This window comes from Electrophorus electricus, chromosome 3 (genome assembly GCF_041902795.1).
Source record: "Electrophorus electricus isolate QZ-2024a chromosome 3, ASM4190279v1, whole genome shotgun sequence".
Taxonomy (NCBI): Eukaryota; Metazoa; Chordata; class Actinopteri; order Gymnotiformes; family Gymnotidae; genus Electrophorus; species Electrophorus electricus.
Genome location: NC_137499.1, coordinates 32,605,235 through 32,631,091, shown reverse-complemented (window position 1 = coordinate 32,631,091; position 25,857 = coordinate 32,605,235). Strand labels below are relative to the sequence as shown.

General features: G+C 40.7%; 4 protein-coding genes across 10 annotated transcripts; all 4 read left to right on the top strand.

Moving 5' to 3' along the window:
• The first annotated feature begins 410 nt into the window (after positions 1–410).
• On the top strand, positions 411–6,209 carry foxred2 (FAD-dependent oxidoreductase domain containing 2). 2 transcript variants are annotated; one of them, XM_081711171.1, is made up of 10 exons: positions 411–544; positions 1,590–1,721; positions 2,029–2,340; positions 2,572–2,823; positions 3,170–3,502; positions 4,017–4,183; positions 4,499–4,664; positions 4,777–5,003; positions 5,243–5,413; positions 5,594–6,209. In XM_081711171.1, the coding sequence occupies exons 2-10, from the start codon at positions 1,642–1,644 to the stop codon at positions 5,818–5,820; spliced, it is 1,935 nt and encodes a 644-aa protein (XP_081567297.1). In that variant the 5' UTR covers positions 411–544; positions 1,590–1,641; the 3' UTR covers positions 5,821–6,209. The 2 variants fall into 2 exon arrangements, with proteins under 2 accessions (XP_081567297.1, XP_026859127.1); XM_027003326.3 differs by having other exon boundaries at positions 1,491–1,721.
• A 481-nt stretch (positions 6,210–6,690) lies between these two features.
• Positions 6,691–9,870, top strand: ankrd54 (ankyrin repeat domain 54). 2 transcript variants are annotated; one of them, XM_035527583.2, is made up of 9 exons: positions 6,691–6,873; positions 7,008–7,375; positions 7,525–7,572; positions 7,720–7,818; positions 7,945–8,016; positions 8,185–8,232; positions 8,380–8,504; positions 9,009–9,116; positions 9,615–9,870. In XM_035527583.2, exons 2-9 carry the CDS (start codon positions 7,009–7,011, stop codon positions 9,687–9,689), a joined length of 942 nt encoding a protein of 313 aa, XP_035383476.1. In that variant the 5' UTR covers positions 6,691–6,873; position 7,008; the 3' UTR covers positions 9,690–9,870. The 2 variants fall into 2 exon arrangements, with proteins under 2 accessions (XP_035383476.1, XP_035383467.1); XM_035527574.2 differs by having other exon boundaries at positions 6,691–7,375.
• A 392-nt stretch (positions 9,871–10,262) lies between these two features.
• On the top strand, positions 10,263–17,045 carry hmgxb4a (HMG box domain containing 4a). 5 transcript variants are annotated; one of them, XM_027003415.3, is made up of 13 exons: positions 10,263–10,350; positions 11,308–11,398; positions 11,484–11,593; positions 12,123–12,201; positions 12,665–13,303; positions 13,618–13,848; positions 13,960–14,129; positions 14,275–14,356; positions 14,553–14,617; positions 14,719–14,818; positions 15,047–15,222; positions 15,923–16,045; positions 16,144–17,045. In XM_027003415.3, exons 2-13 carry the CDS (start codon positions 11,362–11,364, stop codon positions 16,186–16,188), a joined length of 1,857 nt encoding a protein of 618 aa, XP_026859216.2. In that variant the 5' UTR covers positions 10,263–10,350; positions 11,308–11,361; the 3' UTR covers positions 16,189–17,045. The 5 variants fall into 5 exon arrangements, with proteins under 5 accessions (XP_026859216.2, XP_026859215.2, XP_081567296.1 ...); XM_027003414.3 differs by having other exon boundaries at positions 11,484–11,623; XM_081711169.1 differs by lacking the exon at positions 10,263–10,350 and adding an exon at positions 10,378–10,882 and having other exon boundaries at positions 11,484–11,623.
• Positions 17,046–17,450: 405 nt separating this feature from the next.
• On the top strand, positions 17,451–21,490 carry si:dkeyp-69e1.8 (GTPase IMAP family member 7). The gene is made up of 4 exons (XM_027003335.3): positions 17,451–17,600; positions 18,063–18,150; positions 19,356–19,522; positions 19,696–21,490. The coding sequence occupies exons 2-4, from the start codon at positions 18,066–18,068 to the stop codon at positions 20,563–20,565; spliced, it is 1,122 nt and encodes a 373-aa protein (XP_026859136.2). The 5' UTR covers positions 17,451–17,600; positions 18,063–18,065; the 3' UTR covers positions 20,566–21,490.
• The last annotated feature ends 4,367 nt before the right edge of the window (positions 21,491–25,857 follow it).

Genomic DNA, 25,857 nt, shown 5'->3' with positions numbered 1-25,857 from the left:
TTTGGTAGATGGAAAACAATTTAGGCGACTATGTAACAGCTACCTTATAGTCGCTTTGCATAACCATAATGCTTTTTTTAGTGTCAGTCGTTACCTTTTCTTATTTGATTATTTCAGTTACCTATAGCCACCAATATTAAACATTGTTCAAATTGTATCTTTGTGAAAATAACTAGTGTATCAATATATAACTAACCTATAATTCAAGTAACAACTTATGCAGGAATGTATATTGCGGTACTCCAATGTGGGTACACATTTGGAACAACCATCGCCAGTTCAAACAGGTTTCTATAGGGAGTGTAGCGCTGACTTTAAATAGTTTGTTTACTGGTCACGCCTTCCTTTTTTCTCATTGGGTAGGAGATGAAGTTTTATGATTATGTTAGTGACGTATGCAGTTTGTGCATTTCGTTTCTGAGATTCATGTAGGTAGAGGTTAGCTGTTTAGCTATGAAAGGTTGCGATCACTGCGAAGATGCTGTTCCAATTCAAGATATTAAATACAGCATTTAAGGGACAGATGGATCGGTTTTGATGAACGGTACGTTGCTTCAATTACAAAATGGTGAAATTTAATCTAGTAACCTAGTTACTTGCCCACTCCGTGTTGTCTCCGTGAGACCAGCGGCATCCCCCGAAATTCAAGCACAGGGGTCGTATAACATTTCAAGAGTAGCGCGTGGATAGCCTGTCGGCCCTTCATTTTGCATGTTGATATGCGCTATTTTTATAGATTCAACTTTATTGCTATTGCTCGGTACCATGCAATGAAAAGGGGTTAGCGTCTACCAAATAGTAACATAATGCATTTGAAGAAGAGTGCAATAGTAGTACTGTCCATTCGCAGAACTGAGGGCAAATAATAGAGTGTAATTAATATGAGGAATATATATATATATATATATATATATATATATATATATATATATATATATATATATATATATATATTTGGGAGAATATATGAAGAATATAAATATAAATCTATGGACAGACTATATTTACAACATATAGCAGCTGTAGTTCTATATACATATCTATACATCTACATACATATTCATGCAGTGAATGGTAAGTGAAATAGAGTTAAATAAGTCCAGTGTGTACAGTGTGGTAGTAGTTATGCCACAGTTCTGATGTTGAAGGTCGTCGATGATAGGTAGCTGCGCCACCCTTTGCAGGGCCTTCCTGTCAGTCACAGTGGCGCTTCCATACTACCCTCTCACACAGTTTGTTTGTTAGTAAGCCGTTTATGTTATACTGCCTGTCATAAATATTACATCTCTCATTGTTTTAGCACTGGGGAATGTCTTATACTGTAAAATAAAATCGGAAGTGCCAGCTAAAAGAGAGATGTTTTATACAAGCATTAATTTATTACTCACCTTCTTTAAGATGCTCTAACAACATATCAAAATATTATCTGCTTTAAACTATTTGTATGTCATTTTCTATGATAAACTCTTTTATCTTGTTTCTCCATCTAGTTTCTCCATCTCCATGGAGTTGATTCTATGCTTCATCTGCCTCCTGTCACTCTTTTCTCTGGTCCTAACTGTTCCTGGCGATCACCATGGTGATAACAGCACCCGTCACCATGACTACTGTGTGCTAGGGGCTGGGCCTGCAGGTCTGCAGATGGGCTTCTTCCTCGCCCAAAGTCAAAGGGATTACATAATACTGGAGCGAAACTCAGGTCCAGGAAGTTTCTTCAAAAGGTAAGTGATATCTTAGTGCTGCAAGAACAAGTGGTGCTTTTATGTTCATTTTGGGCCAGTTTCTCTTAGCAAAATCTTAAACCTATTAGTAAAATGGCAATAAATAGTGAAAATATGAATATTAAAAATATGAATTAATATTAAACCCTGTATTGTGTCAGTGTCTATGCAGCAAGTCAGTTTGTCATCCTTATGAATTTCATTTGGCATTCTGCCATTCAAGAATGTCCTACATCACAAGGATATACATTTCACTTACGGTGTCTTAATGCCCAAGTTATATTGTCTTCTCTGCTCTTTTTTTCAGGTATCCTCGCCACAGGAAACTAATCAGCATCAACAAGGTGTACACAGGGAGGCGAAACAGGGAATTCAACCTGCGGCATGATTGGAACTCCCTGCTGAGTAACAGACCTAACTTGTTGTTTCAGCGAGTCAGCCGAGACCTGTACCCTGAGGCTGATGCCTTCCCTCACTACCTCTCAATGTTTGAGAAGGAGCTGGGGCTGCAAGTTCAGTATGGCACTGATATAGGGAGAATTCAAGCATCAGGGTTCGGACTGAATGGAAACAAAAGCTATATACTGACTGACCAGAATGGGGAAGAGTATAAATGCAGGTACTATGGCAGTGGTTCTGTTCTATGACAGCGATGCTCCTTGCAGTATATTCTAGCTCTTAACTGTGTCACAAATCCATAAGTCATTTCCATAGTTGTTATGGCCACTTATATTTTTTTCTTTGTCTTAAAACCTGAGCATGTAGGCAAAAGGCTATTACCATCCCCCTACCATGGAAATATGTTACCATAGCTTTCCTTTCATCATTCTCTCCCTCCTGCTCTCTTTAGAGTACTGTTAGTGTCTACAGGCCTGTGGGTTCCTGAGGAGGTGCACTTTGTGGGCTCTGACTTGGTGGAGGGCTATGAGTCCATCCCCACTGATCCTGAAGAGTACAAAGATCAGGCCGTGCTGATCCTGGGCAAAGGTAACTCTGCGTTTGAAGTGGCACAGAGTATCCTGGGCAGAGCCAGCCGCATCCATCTGTACAGCCCAAGTCCCGTACGGCTGGCCTGGCAGACACACTATGTAGGGGACCTCAGGTACTAGATGTTGTTATTATTATGAGTTATACCTCATTTACTTTTTTTTTGTTTGGTTTGACAAACAAATCATGTTTTTGAGAACTAAGTTGAATATGTACAAATTGTACAGCAGATTCCAAATGGCTCTTTTCATATTAATTGAAATAGTCCTAAGTAAACACAGACCCTCTGCATTTCATATCTAATAACAACAATCATATGTCAGCAGTGCTTTAGCACAAAGGAAAATCGTGTGTTTAGTGTTGGTGTCCAGAGCTGCTAGTTCTACATTAGAGCTGACTGTATGTTGGATGCTGCAAGTTTATTTTATGAGGCATGAACTTTACTTTGCTTTGTTTTATAGGGCAGTGAACAACGAGCTGTTGGACACATACCAGCTGAAGTCTCTGGATGGCTTAGTGGAGGGTGGACTGGAGGACATTGCTATTGTTCAGCGAGGAAAAGACGGCGGAAAGAGGAGAGCTGGGAAGAACAGGATGGGAAAGTCTTCAGAGGGGAAAATGCAGCTCTACTTTACTCTGTCCGAGCTTTTGGACCGCCAAGACGGCAACCGGAGCACTGCGATCACTGCAGAAAATCTGCCTGGGTACCATGACGATAACTTTTCACTACGACAACCATATGACCGCGTAATCCGCTGCCTGGGATTTCGCTTCAACTTCTCAGTCTTTGATGGGTATGGCCATTTTACAACAAAATACCTGAACTAACTTTATGTTAAGTCTGCACAATACATCATTTGTTAGTTGTAATCAAATATCAACCTTTGCAGTACTAATATCAACAAAGGCAGATGATGTCACTTTTTTTTCCCCTGGGAGATGTGAACATTTTAACCAATCTCAGATGTTAATCCCAGATCACTTTTCTGCTCATGTGTTCATATTAAATGACTCAACAAACAGTAAAGTAAATATGGTAATACAGGCCTGAAAGCAAGGTCTCTAGCAGTCACAGTTTATAGCAGTATAACTACAGTATAGCATTTTTAAATTCACATTGGGTATACATCATTGGTATGTTGTCAAGTATATCATTGGTTTCTTGTCAAAACTATATATACAAAAGAATGATGTTTCATATGTCTGTTCAGTTCAACCAAAAGATAATGTGTACCACTTAATCAATAATTCTTTCAGTTTACAAGATGACTGTGTAATGATGGCAATTTTTCCTCCTTGTTTCTCCAGCTCTGCCTGTCCACCGCACAGCAGTACTGCTCGAGGGCGTCTGCCGGCAGTAACGGCATGGTATGAGGGCAGGGGAACCCCCAACCTCTTTATTTTGGGAACCGCAGCCCACTCTAGAGACTACCGCATGTCAGCTGGAGGGTTTGTTCACGGATTTCGCTACATAGGTTAGCTTTGCAGATTGTGTTTATTCCTTGCACCTTATCTGAATGTTAAGTGTGTACTGAAAGTCACATTAAACGAAATACTGTTAATTATTGCTGAAAAATTCCAGCATTTTTGTTAGGATGTTATACAGTGATAATAAGTAAAACTTAAGGAAATTTCTGCTGTAGTTATAATAAGCCTTAGTTATTCTGTTATTATGACAAAACATGAACAAGCAAACGCTTTGCAATATAAAATAAATTCTGCATTTTAATGTCAATTAGATTTAGTGTTGTTCATGTTTTAGTAACTGCCTCATGTGTTTTATACTGCAGTGCGTGCTGTGCATAAGATATTGGAGCAGCGTTACCATAATAATGCATGGCCAGCCAACAAACTGCCCACCAGTCAACTGCTGCCTTGGATTTTGAAGAGAGTGAATGAAGCCTCTGGACCATACCAAATGTTTGAGGTTTTGGGGGACATTATATTACTGCAAGGGTAAGTGCTCTGTCTTTATCATGAGTAAAATTAAACCATACGTGCAAATATTTTGGATATTTGTTTTAATTAAGGTCTTACAATCATATTTCCCTCACCTTCCATGACTCAGCTCTCACTGTGAGTATCTGGAGGAGTTTCCTCTACAGGCTCTACCTCGGTTCTCTGCTCTGTCTGGTCGACACGTCTCTGAGCACGGTCTCCTGATTGTGGTAATGCAGTATGGACTAAACCGCACCGACACTCTTGGGCCAGGACGTGCAGAGTCAGAGTGGACCAAAGCCTGGAAGTCCAATTTCCTTCACCCTGTAATCTACTACTACCGTACTGTGCCAACAGGTAAGGGAGTGTAAAGTCACTGGAATTGATGCTTCCAGTAAATATATGATTGCGTTTATAGTAAAGGAACATAGATCTAAAGCAAAGTACATCTGAAGTGCTCATTCTAATCATAGCCATTTGTTCTCTTTAGAAATCATGTTTGGAAGTTACTTCTAAAATCATGTTCTTGCTCAAGCATGTTGAGGCACTCTGTGTTATGACTTAATGAGGGATTTTATTGTCCCATCCATCCATAGAGGGAGACATGAGGCGGCGCCCAGTTGGCTGGCCCCTGCCACGTCCTGATGCTGTGCATCATATGGTTGAGGACTTCCTGACTGAGTGGGACCAGCCTGTCTCTCACAGCCAGCCCCTAAGACGCTTCCTGGAACACTGCCTTCACATGGACCTCCGAGCATTCTACGCAGGTGTGTGTATGATTATGTCAATGAAAATGAGACACATCTGTCAGCCTGCTCTAAACATGCAAAGAATTAGTATTCAGTTATCAGTATCTAAATAACAGAAATGATAACGGTAATTCACTACATGCTGCATATCCTTATTTCATTTTGTGTGTATGTTTGTATGTCTTTTTAATCTTATAGAATCATGCTTCCGACTCTCCCTCACCAGTCGTAAGCCACCCCTGTTCTGTCGTCAAGGTTACCTTAACAAAGAGGGCTTTGTGGGTAATAGCCACCTGTGGCAGCATGCCCGGGAGGCAGGACTCATGCCAACCCATCAGGGATCAGTTGTTCCTGGTGATGATGGGTCTTTTTCTGACTGTCTGTCCCATGCTGGTGCTGACATGACTTCGACAATCAACTTTTAAACAAGCCAAAGTTTGAATCCCTGATGTATGAAATGTGGTTCCTTACTTCCATACCTCTTTGTGGTACTTATTTCAGCAAATGCCTCATATTTTTGTCCATGATTATCACTATCATGTTTTTTTAACTATAATTTAATGTTTTTTTTTAAACTATAATTTATTTTTAATACTTCCTGAATACTGTAAATGTACTGTATGTACACAAATACATGACAGTATAGAGTGAATGCCATTACACAGTAAAACCCTCATTTTCAGTGTGATAAAACCAGCTCTTCTATTTTTGGCACAATCAGATTTATTTTTCTGGTGTGAAACTACAGTGAAAGTAGCCCACACTTACAGATACTATTGGGAATTCAATAAAGCTGGACTTCTACAATAACCAATATAGTTGTTTCAACATGTCCACTTTATTTTTGTACTGCTTACACAGTACTAAACTTTTTTTTTCAACTGTAGTTTAATTGAGAATATCCCAGCAGTTAAAATGTTTTGAACATGAAAATACTGCCAAATTTACTGGACAAGTCAATACTGAGTTTAAAAGCAACACACAAGATACATATCTGATTATATGAATAGTTTTTGCGTTTCATGATTTTTAAGAGCCATAAAGGAGGGTAGTACCTACATAATACATATACTAGCTGATTATAAAGTTATTAAAAATTCCAGAATGCTATGAGTAAGTTAAAAACGTAGGAGAAAGCTCGGCACGTTACACATCCAACCTTTGAGCGATTTTTCAATCGAAATCTCCAGCGCTTCCGTGGGCTACGTGTATACGTAGTTTCGGTTTCCAATTGGGTGAAAGAACACTAAGGACCTTAGTGATTGGCTAATGTTTGAGCAATTGCCGTGTGTCTTATTGGAGGACAGCACTAACATGAAACGGACGACATTTTGGCTCTATCATACAACTGAACAGTTGATCAATATATCGATATTGAACCAGAATGGGAAATAGAGCAGTCTTGTTTCCCCATTGGTAAATTGACCAAGTAATGTAGCGCCTAACCGTGGAATATATGCAAACACGTAGGTACTGAGGTAGGTTGATGCAATATTATTTTCAGATTCACTGCGCAGCTAATGGACTGTATAAACAACACATCAGTAGTAACTATGATCCAGTAATGCAAGGAAACAAACTTATAGTCTTTTTTGTTAAATGACTTCATAAGAATGGACGGGTGGAGTCGAATTGCCACAGCAGCCTCTGAGGATGAACGGTCTAGTTCCCAAGGCGAATACACAGTACGGAATGCGCCATTGAAAGACTCCGAGAAAAGCGAGGACGGGACGCGCATGGCTGTGGGAGCCACATCTGGAATCGGATTCTCTGGCTTTGATACCTTGAGCACCCTGAGACTACACCGGACCGGACAGTCAGCGGAGAGAAACCTTCGATACATACACTCATTATGGACGCCAGGTGCATTACTGCAGACAGAAGTGGGTGCTACGAGCAAGCCGGGGAAGATGTCCACCAAAGGAAGAAGGCTCGGAAGAATTAGGCGGAACTTGGGACCTATAGGAAAAGACATTTATGGTATGCTTTAAACTAAAACGTATACCTAATTGCAACGGTTTTTGCAGCTGTTGAACTGCAACACTTTTCAGTAACCAGTGATGTGAATCCAGACCTCAGTAGGCCTGTTCTTTATCAGCTTCCTTTTCCCCCCACTGCTTTCTTTTTAGCTGTGAAGAGGCTCAGAGAAGCAGCCAATGGAAACGACATTGACACTGGTAGGAAGTGCATGAATGCGTGTGTGTGTTTTTTATATATATATATATATATATATATATATATATATATATATATATATATATATATATATATATATATATATATATATATATATATTGCCACATATTTGAACTTTGTTTCTTTAGTTCGTAGACTGCTGCAGGACGGCATTGACCCTTGTGCTGCAGATGACAAGGGAAGAACGGCATTACACTTCTCCTCATGTAATGGCAATGAGAGCATTGGTAAGGCTGACTGTCTGAGAGAGCAGCACTCGGAATGCCTTGGAATGACCAGGAGATTCTGGCATGTTCTCGTCACAGTATACTTTGCAATGTAGATGATTTTCTGTTGTGTCTTTAACAATCTAGTTCAGATGTTGTTGAGCTATGGTGCTGACCCAAACCAGAGAGATAGCCTTGGAAACACTCCATTGCATCTTGGTAAGGAAATCAATTAATAATAATGTCAGGTATTTAAAACTGTGCAGTCCCTATTCTTGAATCAGAATTACAGAATGCAATTCTACATTTCCCTAAAGTAAAAAAAAACAAACCAACTAGTGCAGTTAAGTATTTTTGAACTAATGTTGGTTTGAACTGCCTCCACAGCTGCCTGTACCAACCATGTGCCTGTCATCACTACCTTACTGAGAGGGGGTAAGACTTGAATAGAAGGGAAATTAATAAGAATTAAAGGTTATGCAGATGTCCACAATTCACTTAATGCTGCACCATGCATGCGCTCTACTGATCACATACAAGCACTCACATCTGAGCCAGTAATAATTTAGAGTGGTTTTTTAGGTGCCCGTGTAGATGCCTTGGATCGCGCAGGAAGGACCCCTCTACATCTTGCCCGCTCCAAGCTCAACATCTTACAGGAGGGAGAATCACGTAGTTTGGAAACCTTGCGAGGAGAAGTCACTCAGGTTACAGTGCTTGAAAGATTATTTCTCCAGCAATGTAGCAGCTGCCCTGTGCCCCACAGGCTTCCTGTTATTCACTCAACTAATTGTTTTGTGATTCAATTTAAATTGGTAGTACAATGAAACTCTTGCAATCTAGTGCTAGTGTGGATTTTAATGATAACATTATGCATAGTTTCAGAGTTGGGGACATTTTCACATTGTGCAGTATTTGGAGGTGGTTACTAAGCTTGTTATTATAGGCTTAAACAGGTAACGGAAAAGATGGTCAGCTTTTACATTAGAACAGCTGTAGTTTTTAAGTGTATCCATGGTTTAGCAGGCCCTAGTCACCCAATGGTGTGATGAAGCTGAAATTAATGTTCCATCCATCTCCCGTGAAGGCATATGAAGCAGAAAAAGCAAAATAGAAAGCTTTTAGATTGTTAGAATTATAACATATTCCTCTAAATGTGTTGTTAACACAGCACCTCCCTTTACCCTTTCTGAAACACCATATTTATGTAGATCATTCAAATGCTGCGGGAGTACCTGAATATCATGGGACAGAGGGAGGAGCGAGAGAAACTGGAGCATATTTCTACCCAACTACAACACACCTGTACTAAAGAACAGGTAATAACCACACGGGGAGCTTAAGAGTTTGCTGGTTTTCCTACAGCATGTGCTGTAGGCAACAACTATGGCACTTGTCTATCCAGTTTGCAGAGCCTGAGGGGAAACAATAGGAATGGATAGTAAAGTGAATGTCAGTAAATGAGTCTAGTGTCTTTAAAAATGCATTTATATGACTGTTATATAGCCACTCCTATTAGTCAGAACATTACTATTGAAAGCCATTGTACATATCTGTCCAAAATGTAGTGGTAGCACCTAAATGCTGAAATAGCTCTCAGGGCATTTCCTGAATTCCATGCTGTAGAGAGGCCTTGGTGTCCCTTGGGCCTATTGCATTTCCACTGTAGTTATGTTCAGATTTCTGCCCTCATTTTCTCTATTCCAGAGGTAACTGAGTTCAGCTCTTGCATTTAGAGGAATGGTTGAAGGTACACAGCTTGCTTGTCGGCTACTTTCAGCTGATTTTATGTAACTCTGTGCGTCTGCAATTCACAGGTGGATGAGGTGACTGATCTGCTGGCCAGTTTCACATCTCTAAGTATACAGATGCAAAATATGGGAGACAGGTAGAAAAAGATGGAATGTGGAATAGCAGAAGGCTTACAGGAAGCTGGAAGAGGGCTGCATAAAAATACAAATCCTGAGATATTTATTTATGTGTGACCATAATGCTGTATAATTTTAGTTAGTTGCTGTACAAGGAATATGACTAAATGAATTGATGAATTGCCTTCACTCATATGTTTACCCCTTTAATTTAAAAAAGAAAAAGGAAAATTATATATATATATATATATATATATATATATATATATATATATATATATATATATATATATATATATGTATATATGCCTTTCTGTTTTGCATGTAGATCTGTTGAAAGTCCTTATTGTTCACTGTACCCCATTTTTTCAAATGTATAAACTTGTACCACACTGACAATAAAAATGCCCAAATATTTGTTCAATCGATTCAGTTCGTTGTGTCTTTTATGACCTAACGTTGTACGTTTGTATATTGCAAATCATATATTAAATACCCGCATAGCAGTTAACTATATATTAGATTTTTCCGTAACCGCTTGTTTTCATGTCAAAATGTAGCGGATGGTATTCATTGTTGGGATATGATGGTTCGGTTGCTAGACCCTCCTCTCTGCTTCACGCTTTGTTGTTGACTGAAATCAAAGATGGCGTCTGGCGCCGTTTAAATTGAGGGATCGGTGAAGGTAATTTTATTATTTAATTCAAGATTAAGCAATTTTCTGTTCTGTTAAAAAAAGCTGCTTTCCGCACTGTATTCACAGTACTGTAGTAAGGAGGTGAAACGCACAGCAAAACGTTCATTTATTTAATTGTAACCCTGTTTCGGCCTTCATGAGCGGAAGCCACGGGTTGTCATCGCAGAACTAGCCGGCTACGTGTAGCACAGCCTCAGCTGTTTGAATCCCTTTACTTCAAACAAGGCAGAGTAGACCCCGATGGAGCGAAGGGGGTGTGTTTGTGTATCTTTTCGAAAGTAGGCGGGAAATATACACTCAATTAACTACGAACTTCAGTTCGCTCTTTAATTTCACGAGTAATTAGTTTCGTGTGATTGGATGCAAACCATGATGCTAGGCTGTATTGACAATGGGGTAAAATTGGTAACCGCAAAATGTATCTTTCATCCTCACAGTATCGCAGCTTTTCCGTCTCAGACCTCTCCATGTGTAGCAAGTTGTCACAGAAAAAAAATACACCCAGAATTGTATTTGAACGGTATTTGGTCTTCCTAACTCGCTAATTTAGGCTAAGATACTTTATCACTGTATACCGTACTTGGACGTGAAAGAAAAACTTTGACAATACTTCAAGTTGTCAACTTTTGGTCCAACCTAGCTAACGCTAGCTAGCTAACTTTCTGCTGGGAATGGATATTGTTAAAACGTATAACTGTCTAGCTACAAGTAGTTAAATATTTTATATGCCGTTATAAAATGGTTTGCTCTTTTGTTAGCTAACAGGTTAAGTTAACATTGTACATTATACTCTGTAATGACTGGATAATACCAGAGCCACCTTTCCTTAATACTTTTCGAGCTGAAATTTATTTATTTATTTATTTACCAAAGTGGCCACATAGGAATTTTTAAAACTTGACTTAAATTTTAAGATTTAACTGACGACTTTTTATTATGCAACAGGGTTACCAGTCAAAGACACTGATTGGTCAAACCCCAGTCGAGTGAACGGTGAGCATGGCATTTGAGGAGCTGAAGAAGAAAGGAGTGATGGGTGAGAATAGTCAGAATTCATTACTTTTGAATTGCACATGTGCTAAAGGCTGTGAAAATATGTAATGTCCCTTTTTAACTTCTAGAGATGCCAGGTTTGGAAGGTGAAGTTGGCCTAGTGGCTGGTCGTAGTCAGAGGGAGAAAAGACGTTCATATAAAGACTTGCTGAGGGAAGAGGAAGAAATTGCAGCGCAGGTGCTTAAAACCTCCAAGAAACGCTCCAAGGTAACAGCAGGGAGGTAGATATGGTAACAGTATACATCAAGTTGCACTGCTCTTATGCAGTTCCTTAGATGGTCATGTCAAGTTGTCTGCTAAGCAGGAGTAGATTAAGTAGTTTCTATGTATGTTATTGCTATGATGATGTTGCTTATAATCATAATGTAACACTACATGGTTGTTTACATTTGTGTATTATGCATAGTGTATTAACTACTATTATCTGCCTCCTGTTAAGCACCAACACAGTGACATAGTATTCATCACGTTGTTGGTAAATTGGAAAACATGCAACTTGATGTAACGTTACCTATATAGATATGGCATTTGGATTGAATGGGGTCTTCATGCGATCTTATTTTACTCCCCTTCATTCCAGGTGGCATCTGGTATTCTAAGTGTAGCTTCAGTGAATTTCTGGTAGAATGGTGGATTTTTTGCCATTAGATATCAATTTCATTCTTTTTTTTCTTCACCTAATCCTGATTTGTTTGCTAATAATTAGGAGTCAGAATTGTTTTTGATGGGGGGTGATTCACACAAGAAAAAGAAGAAGCACTCGAGTGATGACTGCTACTACAGAGGTAGGCTTGACAGAGAGGAGAGATTGTTTTCTCAATGATTCAAATTAAAAAATTGTCAGAGAGACAAAATTAATATGCATATTTGAAGAGAGAAACATTAATTCATTTGACCTATTTAGATAAAACCTTTTTTTTTCCACTGTATTATTTTTATAACAATTCTCTACAATTTTTATAGCAATTCTTAAGGCATAATGTATTGTTACCCTGATACTGCATTTCACAGAAAAGAGTGCAGAACAGTGGTGGAATATACTTTGTTCTTAGCCTAAACCTGTTTAGAATAGGAATCAATCATATTTTTAAACTGCAAAACATTTTTAATACCTGGTGAAAATTGCTTTATGTCTGCAGCAACATGGCACTCTACCATGCATAAGTAATAGTTTTAAAATATTAGCTAGTATTGTCACAGATGACAGTAGTTTTTTTTTTTAGCTTTTTGCATTCAAAATTTTCTCAGACCACCATGGCTCCGGTCCTCCTCCTCATAAGAAGAAACGCAAGTCTTCCGACCACTCTCCCTCGCTGTCATCTTCATCCTCCTCACAGCCAGCCCACTCTGCAGATACCGCTATGGGTCTCTTGCAGGCCATCACCTCTCCTATGGCCACGGGCTCTGAGCCAAGCCCCCACCTGCACAAAAAGCCCTCTTACCCCCCACACTCCTCGCACTCATCCTCCAAAGACCGCAAGCGGGAAGGCGGAAACAAAAGTGGTCACTCCTTCTCCCACTCCCGCCCACTGGCATCGTCCTTGTCCTCCAAGAAGCACTCTTCGTCCTCATCTTCTTCCTCCAAATCATCCCTGTTTCATGGTGGTGCAGGGAGGGGCGAACCGCTCACTCTCCGAGAGGCTGAGGGGCTGAAGATGAAGCTCATCCTCTCGCCCAAAGAGAAGAACGAGGGAGTGGGGCCTAATGAGGGCTTCTCCTTCCCACTGCACACTTCCTCCTCGGGACACCACTCCTCCTCTGGTGTGAAGAAAGGGGGGATGAAGAAGGAGAAGGACAGGGAGCGGACGACATCGTCCAAGCTGCCAAAGAAGAAGCAGCACAGTCGAGAGCCGCTGCCTGTGGTGGGGAAGGAAGTGGAAGTGGAGGGTGAGAGGAACCTCACCACCACAATGATTCTTAGCATAGCGTCAGGATTGGGATGCATGGAAACAGCTCTATTTATGTAGTGTTGTATACTAACGTTCCTGATTAACTACCAGTACATACTACTATCACTCAGTTGATTAACTCTGATAAGACACTTATGATATTGGCAAAGGGAAATATAGTTAATGATCGGGTCATGTGCAAAGATAATACTAAGTAAGGGTTGCTACCTTGGATAATTGCTTGTGGTTTATGTAATGGTTAATTATGCATTGGCATTTGTTTGTATTCTTATTACAAAACCTACCTGTTAGGGCACTATGGTGGGTCTTTAGGACTGGGAGGAGACAGTTCATCTTCAGGAGGGGAGCTGGAAGCAGGCGAGCTTGTCATTGATGACTCCTACACGCACATCTCCAAAAAAAAGAAAAAGAGTAAGAAGAGCAAAAAGAAAAAAGAAAAAGAGAAGGATAGGGACAAGGACAAAAGCTCGAAGGAGAAGAAGCACAGCAAAGGAGGAAGTGCCGGGAAGAAGGGGCACACAGGTGAGCATTTCCGGCATTCCAGGAGCTCAAACATTTTTCCCCATTATGAGATTTATTATAAAAAAAAAAAAACATTTTGGTTGTCGTTGTTGTTGTTGTTGTTTTCGGCAGGGGATACATCCAGAAGCCACTCCCATTCTCACAGCTCATCCAATCATAGCACTTCAGGAGTGATGTATGCCATGCCACCACCAATCTCCTCCCATCATCATCACAGCAGTGACCTGATGATTGAGAAGAAGAAAAAGAAAGAGGAGAAGGAGCGGGACAAGCATGACAAGGTAAAATGGAGACTTCTGAGCTTTATTCTGCCACTACTTCGGAGCACCATGTCCCAGTATCAACAGCATAGCACTTACCTTGCTCACATGAATCCACAGTGTTATGTTTGTGTAATATTAATGTGTGTCTGCTTGATTCATTTAGCCAAAGAAGAAGAATACAACAGCATACCAGGTGTTCTGCAAAGAATACAGGGTCAATATAAATGCTGAGCAGCCTGGCCTCGGTGGGTGCTGAGTGAAACGCGTGCAGTTCTTTCTCTCAGTACCACTCTTTATGGACAGTTTCTGACTTTATAAAATGACATGCTGCAGAATAAAGGGATGCAATCATGTTTTGGGTTGTTTGATGTAGTGAGTAGAAGCATCACATCAATACCAACATCTGTACATCATCTTTTACTTTGTCCTTTTGCTCTGTAGTATTTGGGGAACTGAGTAAGAAGCTTGCAGAGGTTTGGAAGCAGCTGCCTGAAAAAGACAAGCAGGTCAAAATCAGCTTAATCTACCTTGTTTCTACTGCATGGCGAAATTGAGTGGTGTTGATGTTTGTTCTTGTCAGTTGAATAATGCTTGCATGTGTCTGCAGGTCTGGAAGCAGAAAGCTCAGTATCTTCAACATAAGCAGAACAAAGCTGAGGCCTCTACAATCAGGCAGAAGAGCTCCTCATCAGAGAGCAAAAGCAAAGGTAGCAGCCATCACCTGCACACGTGGCTTCATTACTATGATTTCTTAATGAGGTCTTTTTTTTATTGGTCCTACATGCATAACAGTTTATCATTTGAAGCTAAACTGGATTAAAATGCAAGTCATCTTGGTATATAGTTAGTGTACCTTGTCTCCTGCAGCTGCGTGTCATGTGTTTCTTCTGCTCTGTTGATTTGCTCTGTGTCTCCTGGGTCGTGCCCCATGTCAGGCTCCAGTAAGGGCGTGGGCTTGGGGGCGGGGCTAACCTCTGCAGGACGCTCTTCTCTAGCCATGTCTCTCTCTCCGGCACGGGTGCCAGAGGTGGATCCCATTGATGCTGCTGCTCACCTACAGCTTCTGGGAGAGTCCCTCTCCCTCATTGGCCACCGGCTACAAGAGACCGAGGTTAGCATATGGAAAAATGATTTAAGCCAAATTACATAGAAAATGACTTATTATACTATTATTATACTATTCTATATTATGTTTATAGTCTGACCTATCTTTAAGGTTGGCATGTTATGGAAAGGGCAAGGGTTGTGGGTTTTCTTTCGAGGTGGGGAGGGGGGGGTTGATAGCAACACCATAGCACATAATGATATTGAGATTTGTGGGCATGTTACTTTTTGTGTCTAGTGATCACATGAACTTTCGTTTGTTTTGTTTTTTTAAGTTCTTACAACATTGGTCAACTAATAGAACAAATAAGAGAATAAAACTACACTACACAAAATCAAGACTGGCAATGAGCTCATGGAACAAATAACAGCAGCACATCTACACACTGTACATAAGGGTAATACACCAACCATATTAATATAACATGGAGAGCGCTTGCTCTACAGTGAACATAAAGATCTGTGTCTATATATCTGTACATTTATTGGTCTCTTTTTTTTGAAGGATGTAATCGAAGCAATGTCACAAAAGCTAGGAAGTCACACCACCAAACAAACTTCCATCCATAGAGGATAGTCTAGAATAAACTGGGCATGGTAAATAAGCCAGAAGCAGGTTCATAGTGTACAGTCAAGGGGTATCTATCCATGAGCAGAAGCCGCTGCCTGTGTGTGCTAATTTGGCCTCGCTCCTCCTCTATCTGTAGGGAATGGTGGCAGTGTCCGGCAGCCTCTCTGTCCTTTTAGACTCCATTTTATGTGCGCTTGGTCCACTGACCTGTCTCACTGCCCAGGTGCCCCAGCTCAACGGCTGTCCTCGCAGTGTCCTGGTAAGACGCTTAGAAAAGATTAACTTTTAGGGTATGTGCTAGTGAGCATGACATCTTTTGAAACACTTGCCTAAAGCATGCTTTTCCTTTTTTTTCAGTCAAACACCCTGGACAATATAGCTTACATAATGCCAGGACTATGAAGCCTCTATCTTGAGGCCAGATGGCACTGCCCCAGCTGTACTTCACCAGAAGCAGGCCTCCTTCACCACACAGGACTCGCTTTTAGTGGCATCAAACAAAAAGTCTGACAGAAGGGTGTTTTTTGTTTGTTTGTTTGGTTGTTTTTTTTTAGCCATGCCCAGTCAAATCTGGGTCAAAAACGACATTTATCGTCATAGACAGGTTTTTAAAGGCAATTTTAAAACATTAGATATTTTTTAATTGTACTTTTTTAAAAAGAAGGAATCAGGAATCCTATTTTGAAGAACACGACTGTGGGATCGCTGGGTTTTACAGTAACAATGTTTTGGTCTGTGCATGTGTGTATGTTTGTGTGAGTGTGTCTTGTATGAGAATTTGTTAGTATTCTTATTGAACTTACATACATTCATTACATCCAGAGCAATTTATTTTTATGCAAACGTGTACAGTTTCATGTCAGGGCCCAAGGCTGATTTTATTAATTTACCATTAAGTTAATATAAAGAAACAGCAGTTTAACTGCAGTAGTCATTTTATTGTCTCACGTAGAGTTTTGTATTTGTAAAAATTTAATATGATTTTAAATGTTATAATTTGTTTATAGTAAAGGTATGTATGAAATCATTTTTAAAGTGTCACCAAAACAGTTGAAATACCTACATTTATAAGCATATGTCTGTAATTCATTTTCATTAACACATTGGCCGAAACCGGCAAGAAATTGGTGTCTGGGTTCATTAGATGACAGGTGAACTGAGGAAGTCGTTTGTTTGCCAATGGAGTAGTTATGGATTACATATATATATATTTTTTATCGTTCGGGTTCAAACATTTGAATAAAAAAAATCGCATTGTTCACCTCGTTATTTCACTTGCATAGGTATTTCTAAAATGTCTACAGCGTCTCAACCCCACCCCGCTTGCATTTTGAATTTTGACGCATCAGTTAAGACACGTAAATAAACAACATTTATCTTTACAAGACGTCTAACTTAGCATAATACCTTTGGCCTAAACTAACAGTTAGTCCAGTACTTCAGAAAAACCCCGCCTTAAACCGGAATGTTTGAACAGGAAAAAAAAATGAGCGGAGTCAACATGGTTTAGCTATGTGTGACTTCCTGTGTCTGGTCCCAAAGCTTAGACTTAAAACAGTTTCTCATGGATGTGCATTAAGATACAAACCAGTGAACAGTTTGAGTGAGAGAGACGGCATGAGAGGGGAAAAAGACAGTACGCACTAAAAGTCATGTGTCTAGGAGACTTTCTCCTGTGCTTTTTTTTTTTTTTTTTTTTTTTTTTTTTTTTTGCTAGTACAGCACAGTAGTCGCAAGAGAACGAGGAAGTGCTGTGGAACAAAGCTCTAACACACTACAACACAAGGACACTAACGCAAATCTCTCGCTCAGAGGTAAGCTTTAAACTCTTTAAAGCATGTGTTGTTAGTCACTATTCAGTGTGGGGGTTTTTTGGGGGTTGTTTTTTAAGCTTTAATGGCATATTATGGCGCATCAAAATACACAACTAGGACTCAATATCTGAATATAGAACCTATCTATGTTATCTTATTTTATATCAACAGAAAGTAGAATATATGGGAAGGTCTTGTAACATTGAAGTACTGAAAGTCCAATATTCTAAATGTAGAGCTTGGTGTATATACAAATTATGTTGTGCTGAGTCATATGAGCAGAGCCCATCCTCCATTCCTCTGCCAATCCTCTCCTCTGTCTCCTCTCTTTCCCACACTGCTCACACACCCACCACACTGCAATAGTGGTTATAACCATGTATTATGCCGTAATAGAGGTACTTTATTAAGCTCTTAACTTGCATTTTGCAAATTGGATGTGCCTTGTGGTTTCACCTGCAGACCATGGAGGACACTACAGCACAGAGCAAAGCTCATGGGATGGAAGGGGAGATGGAGAAGAGCAGACTAAGTGATCCTGTGGAAGAAGGTAGAGGTTCATTTGTTCTGTTACCATTAGTGGTTTTACCCTCACTAATGCTTTCGCTGTCATATCTCATGCCAAGGGACAGTTTTGTGGGGGTTAGATAGAATTGCACCTGTAGAGTCGAAAGTACAATTACTGTTTTGTGCAAGTATTGATGTTTTGTGTACACCAAACAGGGCCTGGTGTCTTCTGAGTGTTGTTCCAATGAAGATCAGGGTACATATTATAAAACTTGGAAAGAAGTGCACCATTAAAGAGAGAGAGGAACTATTAAAACTAAGCTGTGTTACACAAAGGAAAATATGTACAAAGCACACCTGCATAAGCTTTTGTCAGGAGCTTTAAGACAACACCTTAGCTCAGGGCTAAAACCAGCCTGGCTTTAACAAATGCCATTGGATCAGTTTAGGCTGTTTTGTAATAAAGCATACATATTGGCCTGATATTTGACATTTGGCAATGTATTAGTTATCCTTAAACTGCTATTTGATAACGATATATTTGAAAAGGGACTATTATTTATCTTAATTATTTCAACAATATGGTGTGTCTCCGTTGTCAGTAGATGGTGCTGTTGCTCCATCATAGGGCGTGGAAGCGGCCAAGCCTTGAGACCCTCTTAAAGAAGCAAAGACTAAAAATTTAGTTTTCAGAGTCCTGCTGCCTATGAATAATTAAAATAAACAAAAGCAAATAAGACCACAAAACAGCTGTTGCCTTATGGATTTTTTAAAGTTTGGATCAAGATATTGGAAATGTTCAAATTTGTGTATGAAGATCTTCACAAAGAATGGAATAATACTCACTGCAAACTATAAAGAAAATTATCTGAAAACATATGGTTCAGTGTTGAATTGTTTGAAATATTACAATGTTTGGAAAAAAAATCCCCTTATACAACAGAATTTGCATAGTGTAAAATATATATTTAATCCTTTAAATATTTATTAAATAATTTAAAATTTAAATAGTTACAGCAAATTGCTTAAATGTTGCTGAAAATAATATATATTAATGAGGTTCTAAATTTAGATTATCATATGTGTTGAAATAAATGCATTAACCTATCTTGCATTTTTCAAAAGTTGCTTTAAAGCACCACTGACACCGGTTCAGAAATAGTCATCCATGAAAAATATGGGGGCTGTTTGTGTGTGTGTGTGTGTGTGTGTGTGTGTGTGTGTGTGTGTGTATATGTATGTATATAGAGGGTGACTTGAGGCTGGTGTTGCTGGGCTGGGCCGGCACAGGGAAGAGCAGTGTGGGTAATACCGTCCTCGGCTGCCCAGTGTTTGAAACCCGCTGTGACACCACCTCTGAGAAACCAGTTACCATGAAGTGTGAGAAGAAATGTGTGACCAGGGCAGGGAGACAGGTCAGAGGTCACATCTTCCTGACAATTCTGCCATTTTTTAAATCATAATTTACAAGAAATGCCACATTTTAAATTTTTTATTTTGTATGTATTATAATTGACCCTTTTGATAATTTTTGCTCAATATCAAGTTTAATTGATTCCTCAGTATCAACTTTGACTATTTGTTTCAGCTTGCTGTGGTGGACACTCCCGACTGGTTCTACTCAGAGTGCTCCCCAGAGGAAGTGCGGCGCCAGCTTGCTCACTGTGAATCCCTGTCTGCCCCGGGACCCCATGCATTCCTCCTGTGTGTCTCTGTGCATCAGTCAAACAAACTGGAGCTCCAAACTCTAGATGCCTTAGAGAAGGTATATGGCCGAGCAGCTATAAGCAAGCACACAATTATTCTCTTCACTCACACAGACAAGCTTCCAAAGGATCAAACCCTGGAGGACCACCTTAGTACAGAGCGCACAGACCTGCAGGAACTGGTGGAGAGGTGTGGGGACCGCTACCATGTGTTTGGGCTCGGAGCAGAAGGGGAGATCGGGGCAAAAGAGAGAGACAGTGTGGAGAAGCTGATGGAGAAGGTCGATGAGATGGTGAAAGAGAGTGGGGAGGAATTCTACACCTTACCTCCACTCTTCCGGATGGAGGGGAGAGCGAAGGAGAGATATGGAATTGAGGAGTGGGCAGAAAGGAGTGAAGAGGAAGATCTGTCCATTGTGAGGAGGAAAAGAGGTGCAGAGGAGGAAGACTCACTGACAGAGGAGGAAAGGATCGAGGAGGAAGCTGAGGGAAAAACAGAAGATCTGGAGGTAGAGGAGGACCTCAGTGAGTCTCCCCCCGCTCCCCCACCCCCGTTCTTGCACTGGATGTGGGATACCATTGTTTCTTGGGTGCTCTGGCTGCCCAGCCTGGTGAGGGGCAGCACTTTAATTGGTTCCTTTGTAGGGATGTTCATTGGGGGGATGTTTGGAGGCGCAATGGGGGCTACAGTGGGCTCTGTGGCCACTGAGGTAGGCAGACGTAAGAAAACCCAGAAAACAAAATCAAAATAACTTATATGCATTAGAACACTTTATGGAACATAAATTTAGCAAAGACCCAAATTCATACAAAGCTATGGGCTCAGGTGAGCAAATGGAACAATCTACATTAGTTTACTGTATGTTTTCAAGCTTGGTTCTTATACAATGAGTAGGTTTTTGAGCTAAAAAGAGTTACATTCACTTAATATAAAACTTATATAATGCCTGGGATAATCAAGCACTTACCAAAGTAGAAACTATTGTCAGTAATGATACAAAGTGAAATTGTTTGCAAGAAAAATTTGTTAACCGCACAGGTTTGAGCCTGTTCATTTATTTACACGACTTTGAAATGCCTGGTCAATGGTAGAAGGGTATTTTGTGGTGCTTATCTCTTGAAAAGAGAGAAGAGAAGAATATTATTGTTGGAACAGACCTAAAACATTTTACATGACAAATAATGGCTGGATTTAAAAGGTGTTTATAGGATAAACTGTTTCATAGGGTACAGTACACACACAACCCCAATGCTCATGTTTATGCTAACTCGTCATGCACTTCAACAGGAACACCAATTTAAATAACAGTGCTTTGAAATTTCTATCACAGTCATTTTTACTGCACGTACTGTAAATTTGTACAGGTTGTATTGTTTTTTTTTAAATAACTTCTATAAGCGTGTAACTAATTGCAGTTAACATTAGAATACAACACGCTGTGTGGAAGCTGTTCTATTGCTGCATTAGCGATCCCTGTCCCATGTTAAACATACAACACATGCTGTTTAAATAGCTTTTTGTTCTACAGTGAAGAACATCTGTATTCCACCGGTCTTTTGTCAACATCTTATTGCTTTGTAGTATATGATTTGTTTACAAATGGATTACAAAACACTTTTTGTTGCTGTATGAAAACATAAAAATAAAACTAAATAATTTAAGTAATCCACTAATAACTCATGAGAATCTTGCTGCTCATTTTGCTCATTATTAATTGATGAATTACTTGATTTTACACATTTCGTGAACAAAGTTTTTGTCTGAAGTGACTGAGGCTCAAAAAAAAAAGCAATGAAAAAATTATGCACAACAGAAATGGAAGGGATGAATTCATCCCAATGAACTAAAAGACATGTAATGGTTTTAAGGTCATGAGCTATAGAAACACTAGTAGTGGGTCTAATTTTCAGGCTTTATTTGTGGGAGCGTGAGATAGATGTGAGGGTAAGTTCAGAGAGGGTGTCTGGGGCCATTAGCGAAAGCCATCAGGCAGAGATGTGGAATTATAGCTCTCCTCTAACAGCATGCCTGCTTTGTACACTCGGTCACTTATTCCCTTTGCTCTTACACTCCCTTGTTTGTCGGGGCAGGTTATGGTTTTGATATTGATGTAAGTGATAGTCTGCTAAAGCCATCAGTCAAAAAAAAATCTTTGTATTCTAGCCTTCTCTACAGCAAGGCGTTTCCATACGTGGGTGGTCCACCCAGGGAGAGAGACGAGAAAGAAGTTGCTCTCATGTTTCTAAGGGGAAAGAGTGAAAGGGTGAGGTGGAGAGAGAAAGCGAGAGAGCTTGAGAGGCAACTTGCTCTTGAATACACATCTGTCTTCCAGATGTGGTCTCAGCAGTTGTTGGAAACAAAAAGAAAGTTTAAAAAATAATGGAAAATTGGTGCAAAACATATTTATTGTCTGGGATTACGGAAGGAGAACAATACAGATTAACAATCAGTGTGCAAGGTTGTACCGTAGCCTATGCGTGTTCCCTTAGATTTATTTTTTTTTAAAGAAGGGAAATACAGGAATGATGTAGTGTGGTCCCCTGCAAGCTTGGATTTGTGGATAGCATGTTTAAAAAGGAACACCTGTCCAAATATTATTCTGTCCTATTGGACATACGTCTGGCAGAGGACAGGGAAAGAGAGACGACAGAATGAAGGAGAGACATTGGTTAGGAGCGGGAGAAGTAATGGAAAGAGTGGAAAGGAGGAGATGGTGAATTAATATGAGAAAAAACTGAGAGAGACGGACAAAGGAAATAGATAAAACAAACACCCCGCAACAGGACTCGGTGTGTGTGTTCGCCCCTCAGCACAAACAAGTAAAAATATACAACTGCAACATATGTAGAGGCGCTAAGGGTTACCTCCCTCAGGGCACATGCACATCGGTCCTCGAGAACCGAATTGATTTGTGCTCGTGTGCACTATGCCGGCCAAAATCGTAGTAGCTCGCGTAATCACCAGTGACCCATTATTAACGCAGACACAAGAAGTTATGTCGCTTCACCATACAGCTGAAATGTTGCGAGGGCCTTGCGGTCCTATCACTGGAGAGGAGCAGTCGACTGCGGGTGCCGCAATATTTCTATGTTATCATCACGCCCCGTGGGCTGGAAAAGGCCAAAAACCAAAAGGAAATAAACAGGATGACACACTTTTTCCCCGAAGCGCATACAGCGGTCAGGTTCAGCTGCAAGAACACACTCTATACACCACGTTGGAAATGCTAATGAAGAATACTGAGTAGTTATTTAGTCAGAAAAATAGGAAATTGAAAGCTAATAAATCGCATAGACCTAGTTAGGCTATATTATCATATAATGGATTGAACCTAGGCTTTTGAAGAAATGGTTGTGTTTGACCATTGCAGTCTGCACTCGGCAGACATGCCGCCCCCATATAGAAAATTATTTTATGTCATATTTGTTGGTCGCCGAATTATGTATTAAAAAGTACCATGCGAATATTTTATTCACGTGGCATAAATCTGACAGTTGCTTGACCGCGTGGTTACATGCACTCAGGCCAAAACATACCGCTGGTGATTCACTACAAACCGTGTTATTCTTCTAAAATACTATGGTGTCCAGTGGCCAGTCCGAGTGGACTCCACCCGGCTGGACTCCTCTCATCTTTTCCCCATTAGTGCTATATTAATGTTCCTCACTGTAGCGTGTGGATGTGGCTGTCTGCAGTTGTTTACAGTGAAAGCCTCTGCTTAACGTCCATGTTCTGTCCTCGTGTGTGGCTTTCAAGCAGCGAATAAGCACGGATCAAACTTAAGGCCAAATTAATAATAAATCATAACCCACACCCAAAAGGAGATTCAATCCGTAACGCTGAAGGCCCATTTGTATACGCAAACACGGTTCGAGCCCGTTCACATTTATGGGAATCTGGCAAAATGTCACTTTGTAAAATGGCTGTTTATTTATTGCTTTTCTGTCCGTGACTAATGACAAACACATGAGAAGTAGGTTACATATTGAGAAAAAAAATGCTCTTGATTTTTTTTTAGAGATTTGCCTTCTAACCGAAGTACAGTCAGACTTGGTAATCGGTGGCAATCAAGTTTTTGTTTGCCCCCATAGCAAAATAAACGGAAAATAATAATAGCAGTCTGAAGGAATAAGCTACTAGCACACCATGAACCATGCCCGGTTGTTTTAAAATAAAGAAAAATGGCAGAGTGCGTGCAGTTTCACCTGGAATAACAAACACAAGTTTAAGACTACCATGGGATACAAAGCAAAAGCTTCAAAGTTAGAAAGGCATCACAAAAATGCCCTGACACTACTACTTCTATAAGGTCTGGGCCAAAGATAATAGGTGAAGAAATACAGCGTTCTCCAAATGAAAACCACAACCTACACAACAACATTTTACAGGCTCTCACTTGTCACTAGGTTTGCGATACAATGATTCATGGCACAGCATGGACTGTGTGCAGAATTAGCTGCACTGGCAGTTAGAATCTTATTGGCAGACAGGGAAATGACCAGGGAAATATGCATCTAGCCAATCACACTAGTTCTACAAGCTATTCACATCAGTTGAACTTGCGTTGTGCCAAATGCGCGGTAGAAACCTGAGCAGAGAGGCTTAGGCTGTCTTGCGAGCGTACCCACGTGTACACACAGGCCCGCGACCTCGTGAACAAATACTGGGGAGTTTGGTACCGATGAAAACGAATGCATTAAAGCCCTGCCTCACGGAAGACTAGATAACTATTAATGGACAAGAGGCAAATACATATAATGAGCCGCCCTCCAACACACAGTAGAGCAGCTCAAAAGGCGCGGTGCACGTGAAAGCGAGTGAGAAAATGTCTTCGAGTTTTAAAGAGCATTGCGGTTTTACCACACACACACACCTCCCATGAATGTGGCCTTGAGAGATTTCAAAAATAGACTAATGTGAAGACTAAAAGCTTTTCCCCTAAATCACTACATACCGGGGACTTAGCCTAGCTCCAAGCAAAGCTCTGCCTGATTAATCGTGCTGACCTCACTAATTGACAAGTGCCACTGGTGCGGCGAAACTCGTTTGAAGTTGAGGAGGTGGGGAACGCGGGCCATGTTTGAACATACGGCAGAGACACCCCCGCTCTTTGTAACGGACCCCGTCTTGCGGTGTGAGCGTAGCTAAGGGTCAGGCCAAAGCAAGCACACTGTTCCTCCCGTTAACCCGCACTGGGAATGGGCTCTGGAACTAGCCACGAGCTGAGCTAATGCAGGGTGGTTCTGGTGGGGGGAACTCTCCATTTCCTCATGCCCAGCACGGCAGATCGGACCTTAATCTTACCCACAACCACATTAGTGGGAGACGAAGGGGAGAGGTGACGGATCATATGTCGCGACGTCCGATGTCAGCTCAGTCAACGTGCAGGCGTGCGGTTTATGGCTCGGATCATTTGAGTCATATGAAATTGGTTGATCAGAAGCCCGGAGCGAGGAAGACAATGGAATGACCACAGGAAGGACTGCTTTGAGACCTAATGGATATGTTCAAAGTAGAGACCCACATTATGGCTAAATCGAGCAGACGGCAGGACATTTTGTCCCACACCGGTGGCCAAGTATTAATAAGTTATCAAAATGAGCAGTTAAGCTATAACCAAAGGCTGAGACAAAAAACAGCAGTCGTTCAAAAAGACACCCCGGATCGGCTTGACGGCTTATTGTTGGTTCTCTCGTCAAGTTGCTTCAAAAGGGAGCAAATGCAAAACATGCACGTGTGGGGCCTTGAGCTGACGAGGGCTGTGAAGAGAAGGGACACTGTGCAGTGCCGCAGCAAAGCGCTCGGCGGCAGTCCCACTCGAATCACGTTACGCTAGGACACGGTCCACCTCTGGCGTGGAAGAAATAGAGCCCACGAGCACCCAACGGCCCCCAAAAATGAGAGCCAGAGAGGCAGAAAGACCTTCGGCGTCAGCTTGAGAGAAAAGGCAGTGTTGGGTTCCAAAAGCCAGGCCTCTGATTTGCAGTGTGGTCCCTTTGAAAGGAAGCGTTCTGCATGAGTGGGAGTGAGAGTGAAATAAAAC

Coding starts and splice junctions, on each gene's coding strand:
- foxred2 (XM_027003326.3), top strand. CDS start 1,504: ATGGAGTTGATTCTATGCTTCATCTGCCTCCTGTCACTCTTTTCTCTG. Junction 2,341..2,571: donor GGGGAAGAGTATAAATGCAG/GTACTATGGCAG, acceptor TGCTCTCTTTAG/AGTACTGTTAGTGTCTACAG. Junction 5,004..5,242: donor CTACCGTACTGTGCCAACAG/GTAAGGGAGTGT, acceptor ATCCATCCATAG/AGGGAGACATGAGGCGGCGC.
- ankrd54 (XM_035527583.2), top strand. CDS start 7,009: ATGGACGGGTGGAGTCGAATTGCCACAGCAGCCTCTGAGGATGAACGG. Junction 7,376..7,524: donor TATAGGAAAAGACATTTATG/GTATGCTTTAAA, acceptor CTTTCTTTTTAG/CTGTGAAGAGGCTCAGAGAA. Junction 8,505..9,008: donor TGCGAGGAGAAGTCACTCAG/GTTACAGTGCTT, acceptor ATATTTATGTAG/ATCATTCAAATGCTGCGGGA.
- hmgxb4a (XM_027003414.3), top strand. CDS start 11,362: ATGGCATTTGAGGAGCTGAAGAAGAAAGGAGTGATGG. Junction 12,202..12,664: donor TGATGACTGCTACTACAGAG/GTAGGCTTGACA, acceptor AAATTTTCTCAG/ACCACCATGGCTCCGGTCCT. Junction 16,046..16,143: donor GCTGTCCTCGCAGTGTCCTG/GTAAGACGCTTA, acceptor CTTTTTTTTCAG/TCAAACACCCTGGACAATAT.
- si:dkeyp-69e1.8 (XM_027003335.3), top strand. CDS start 18,066: ATGGAGGACACTACAGCACAGAGCAAAGCTCATGGGATGGAAGGGGAG. Junction 18,151..19,355: donor AAGTGATCCTGTGGAAGAAG/GTAGAGGTTCAT, acceptor GTATGTATATAG/AGGGTGACTTGAGGCTGGTG. Junction 19,523..19,695: donor TGACCAGGGCAGGGAGACAG/GTCAGAGGTCAC, acceptor TATTTGTTTCAG/CTTGCTGTGGTGGACACTCC.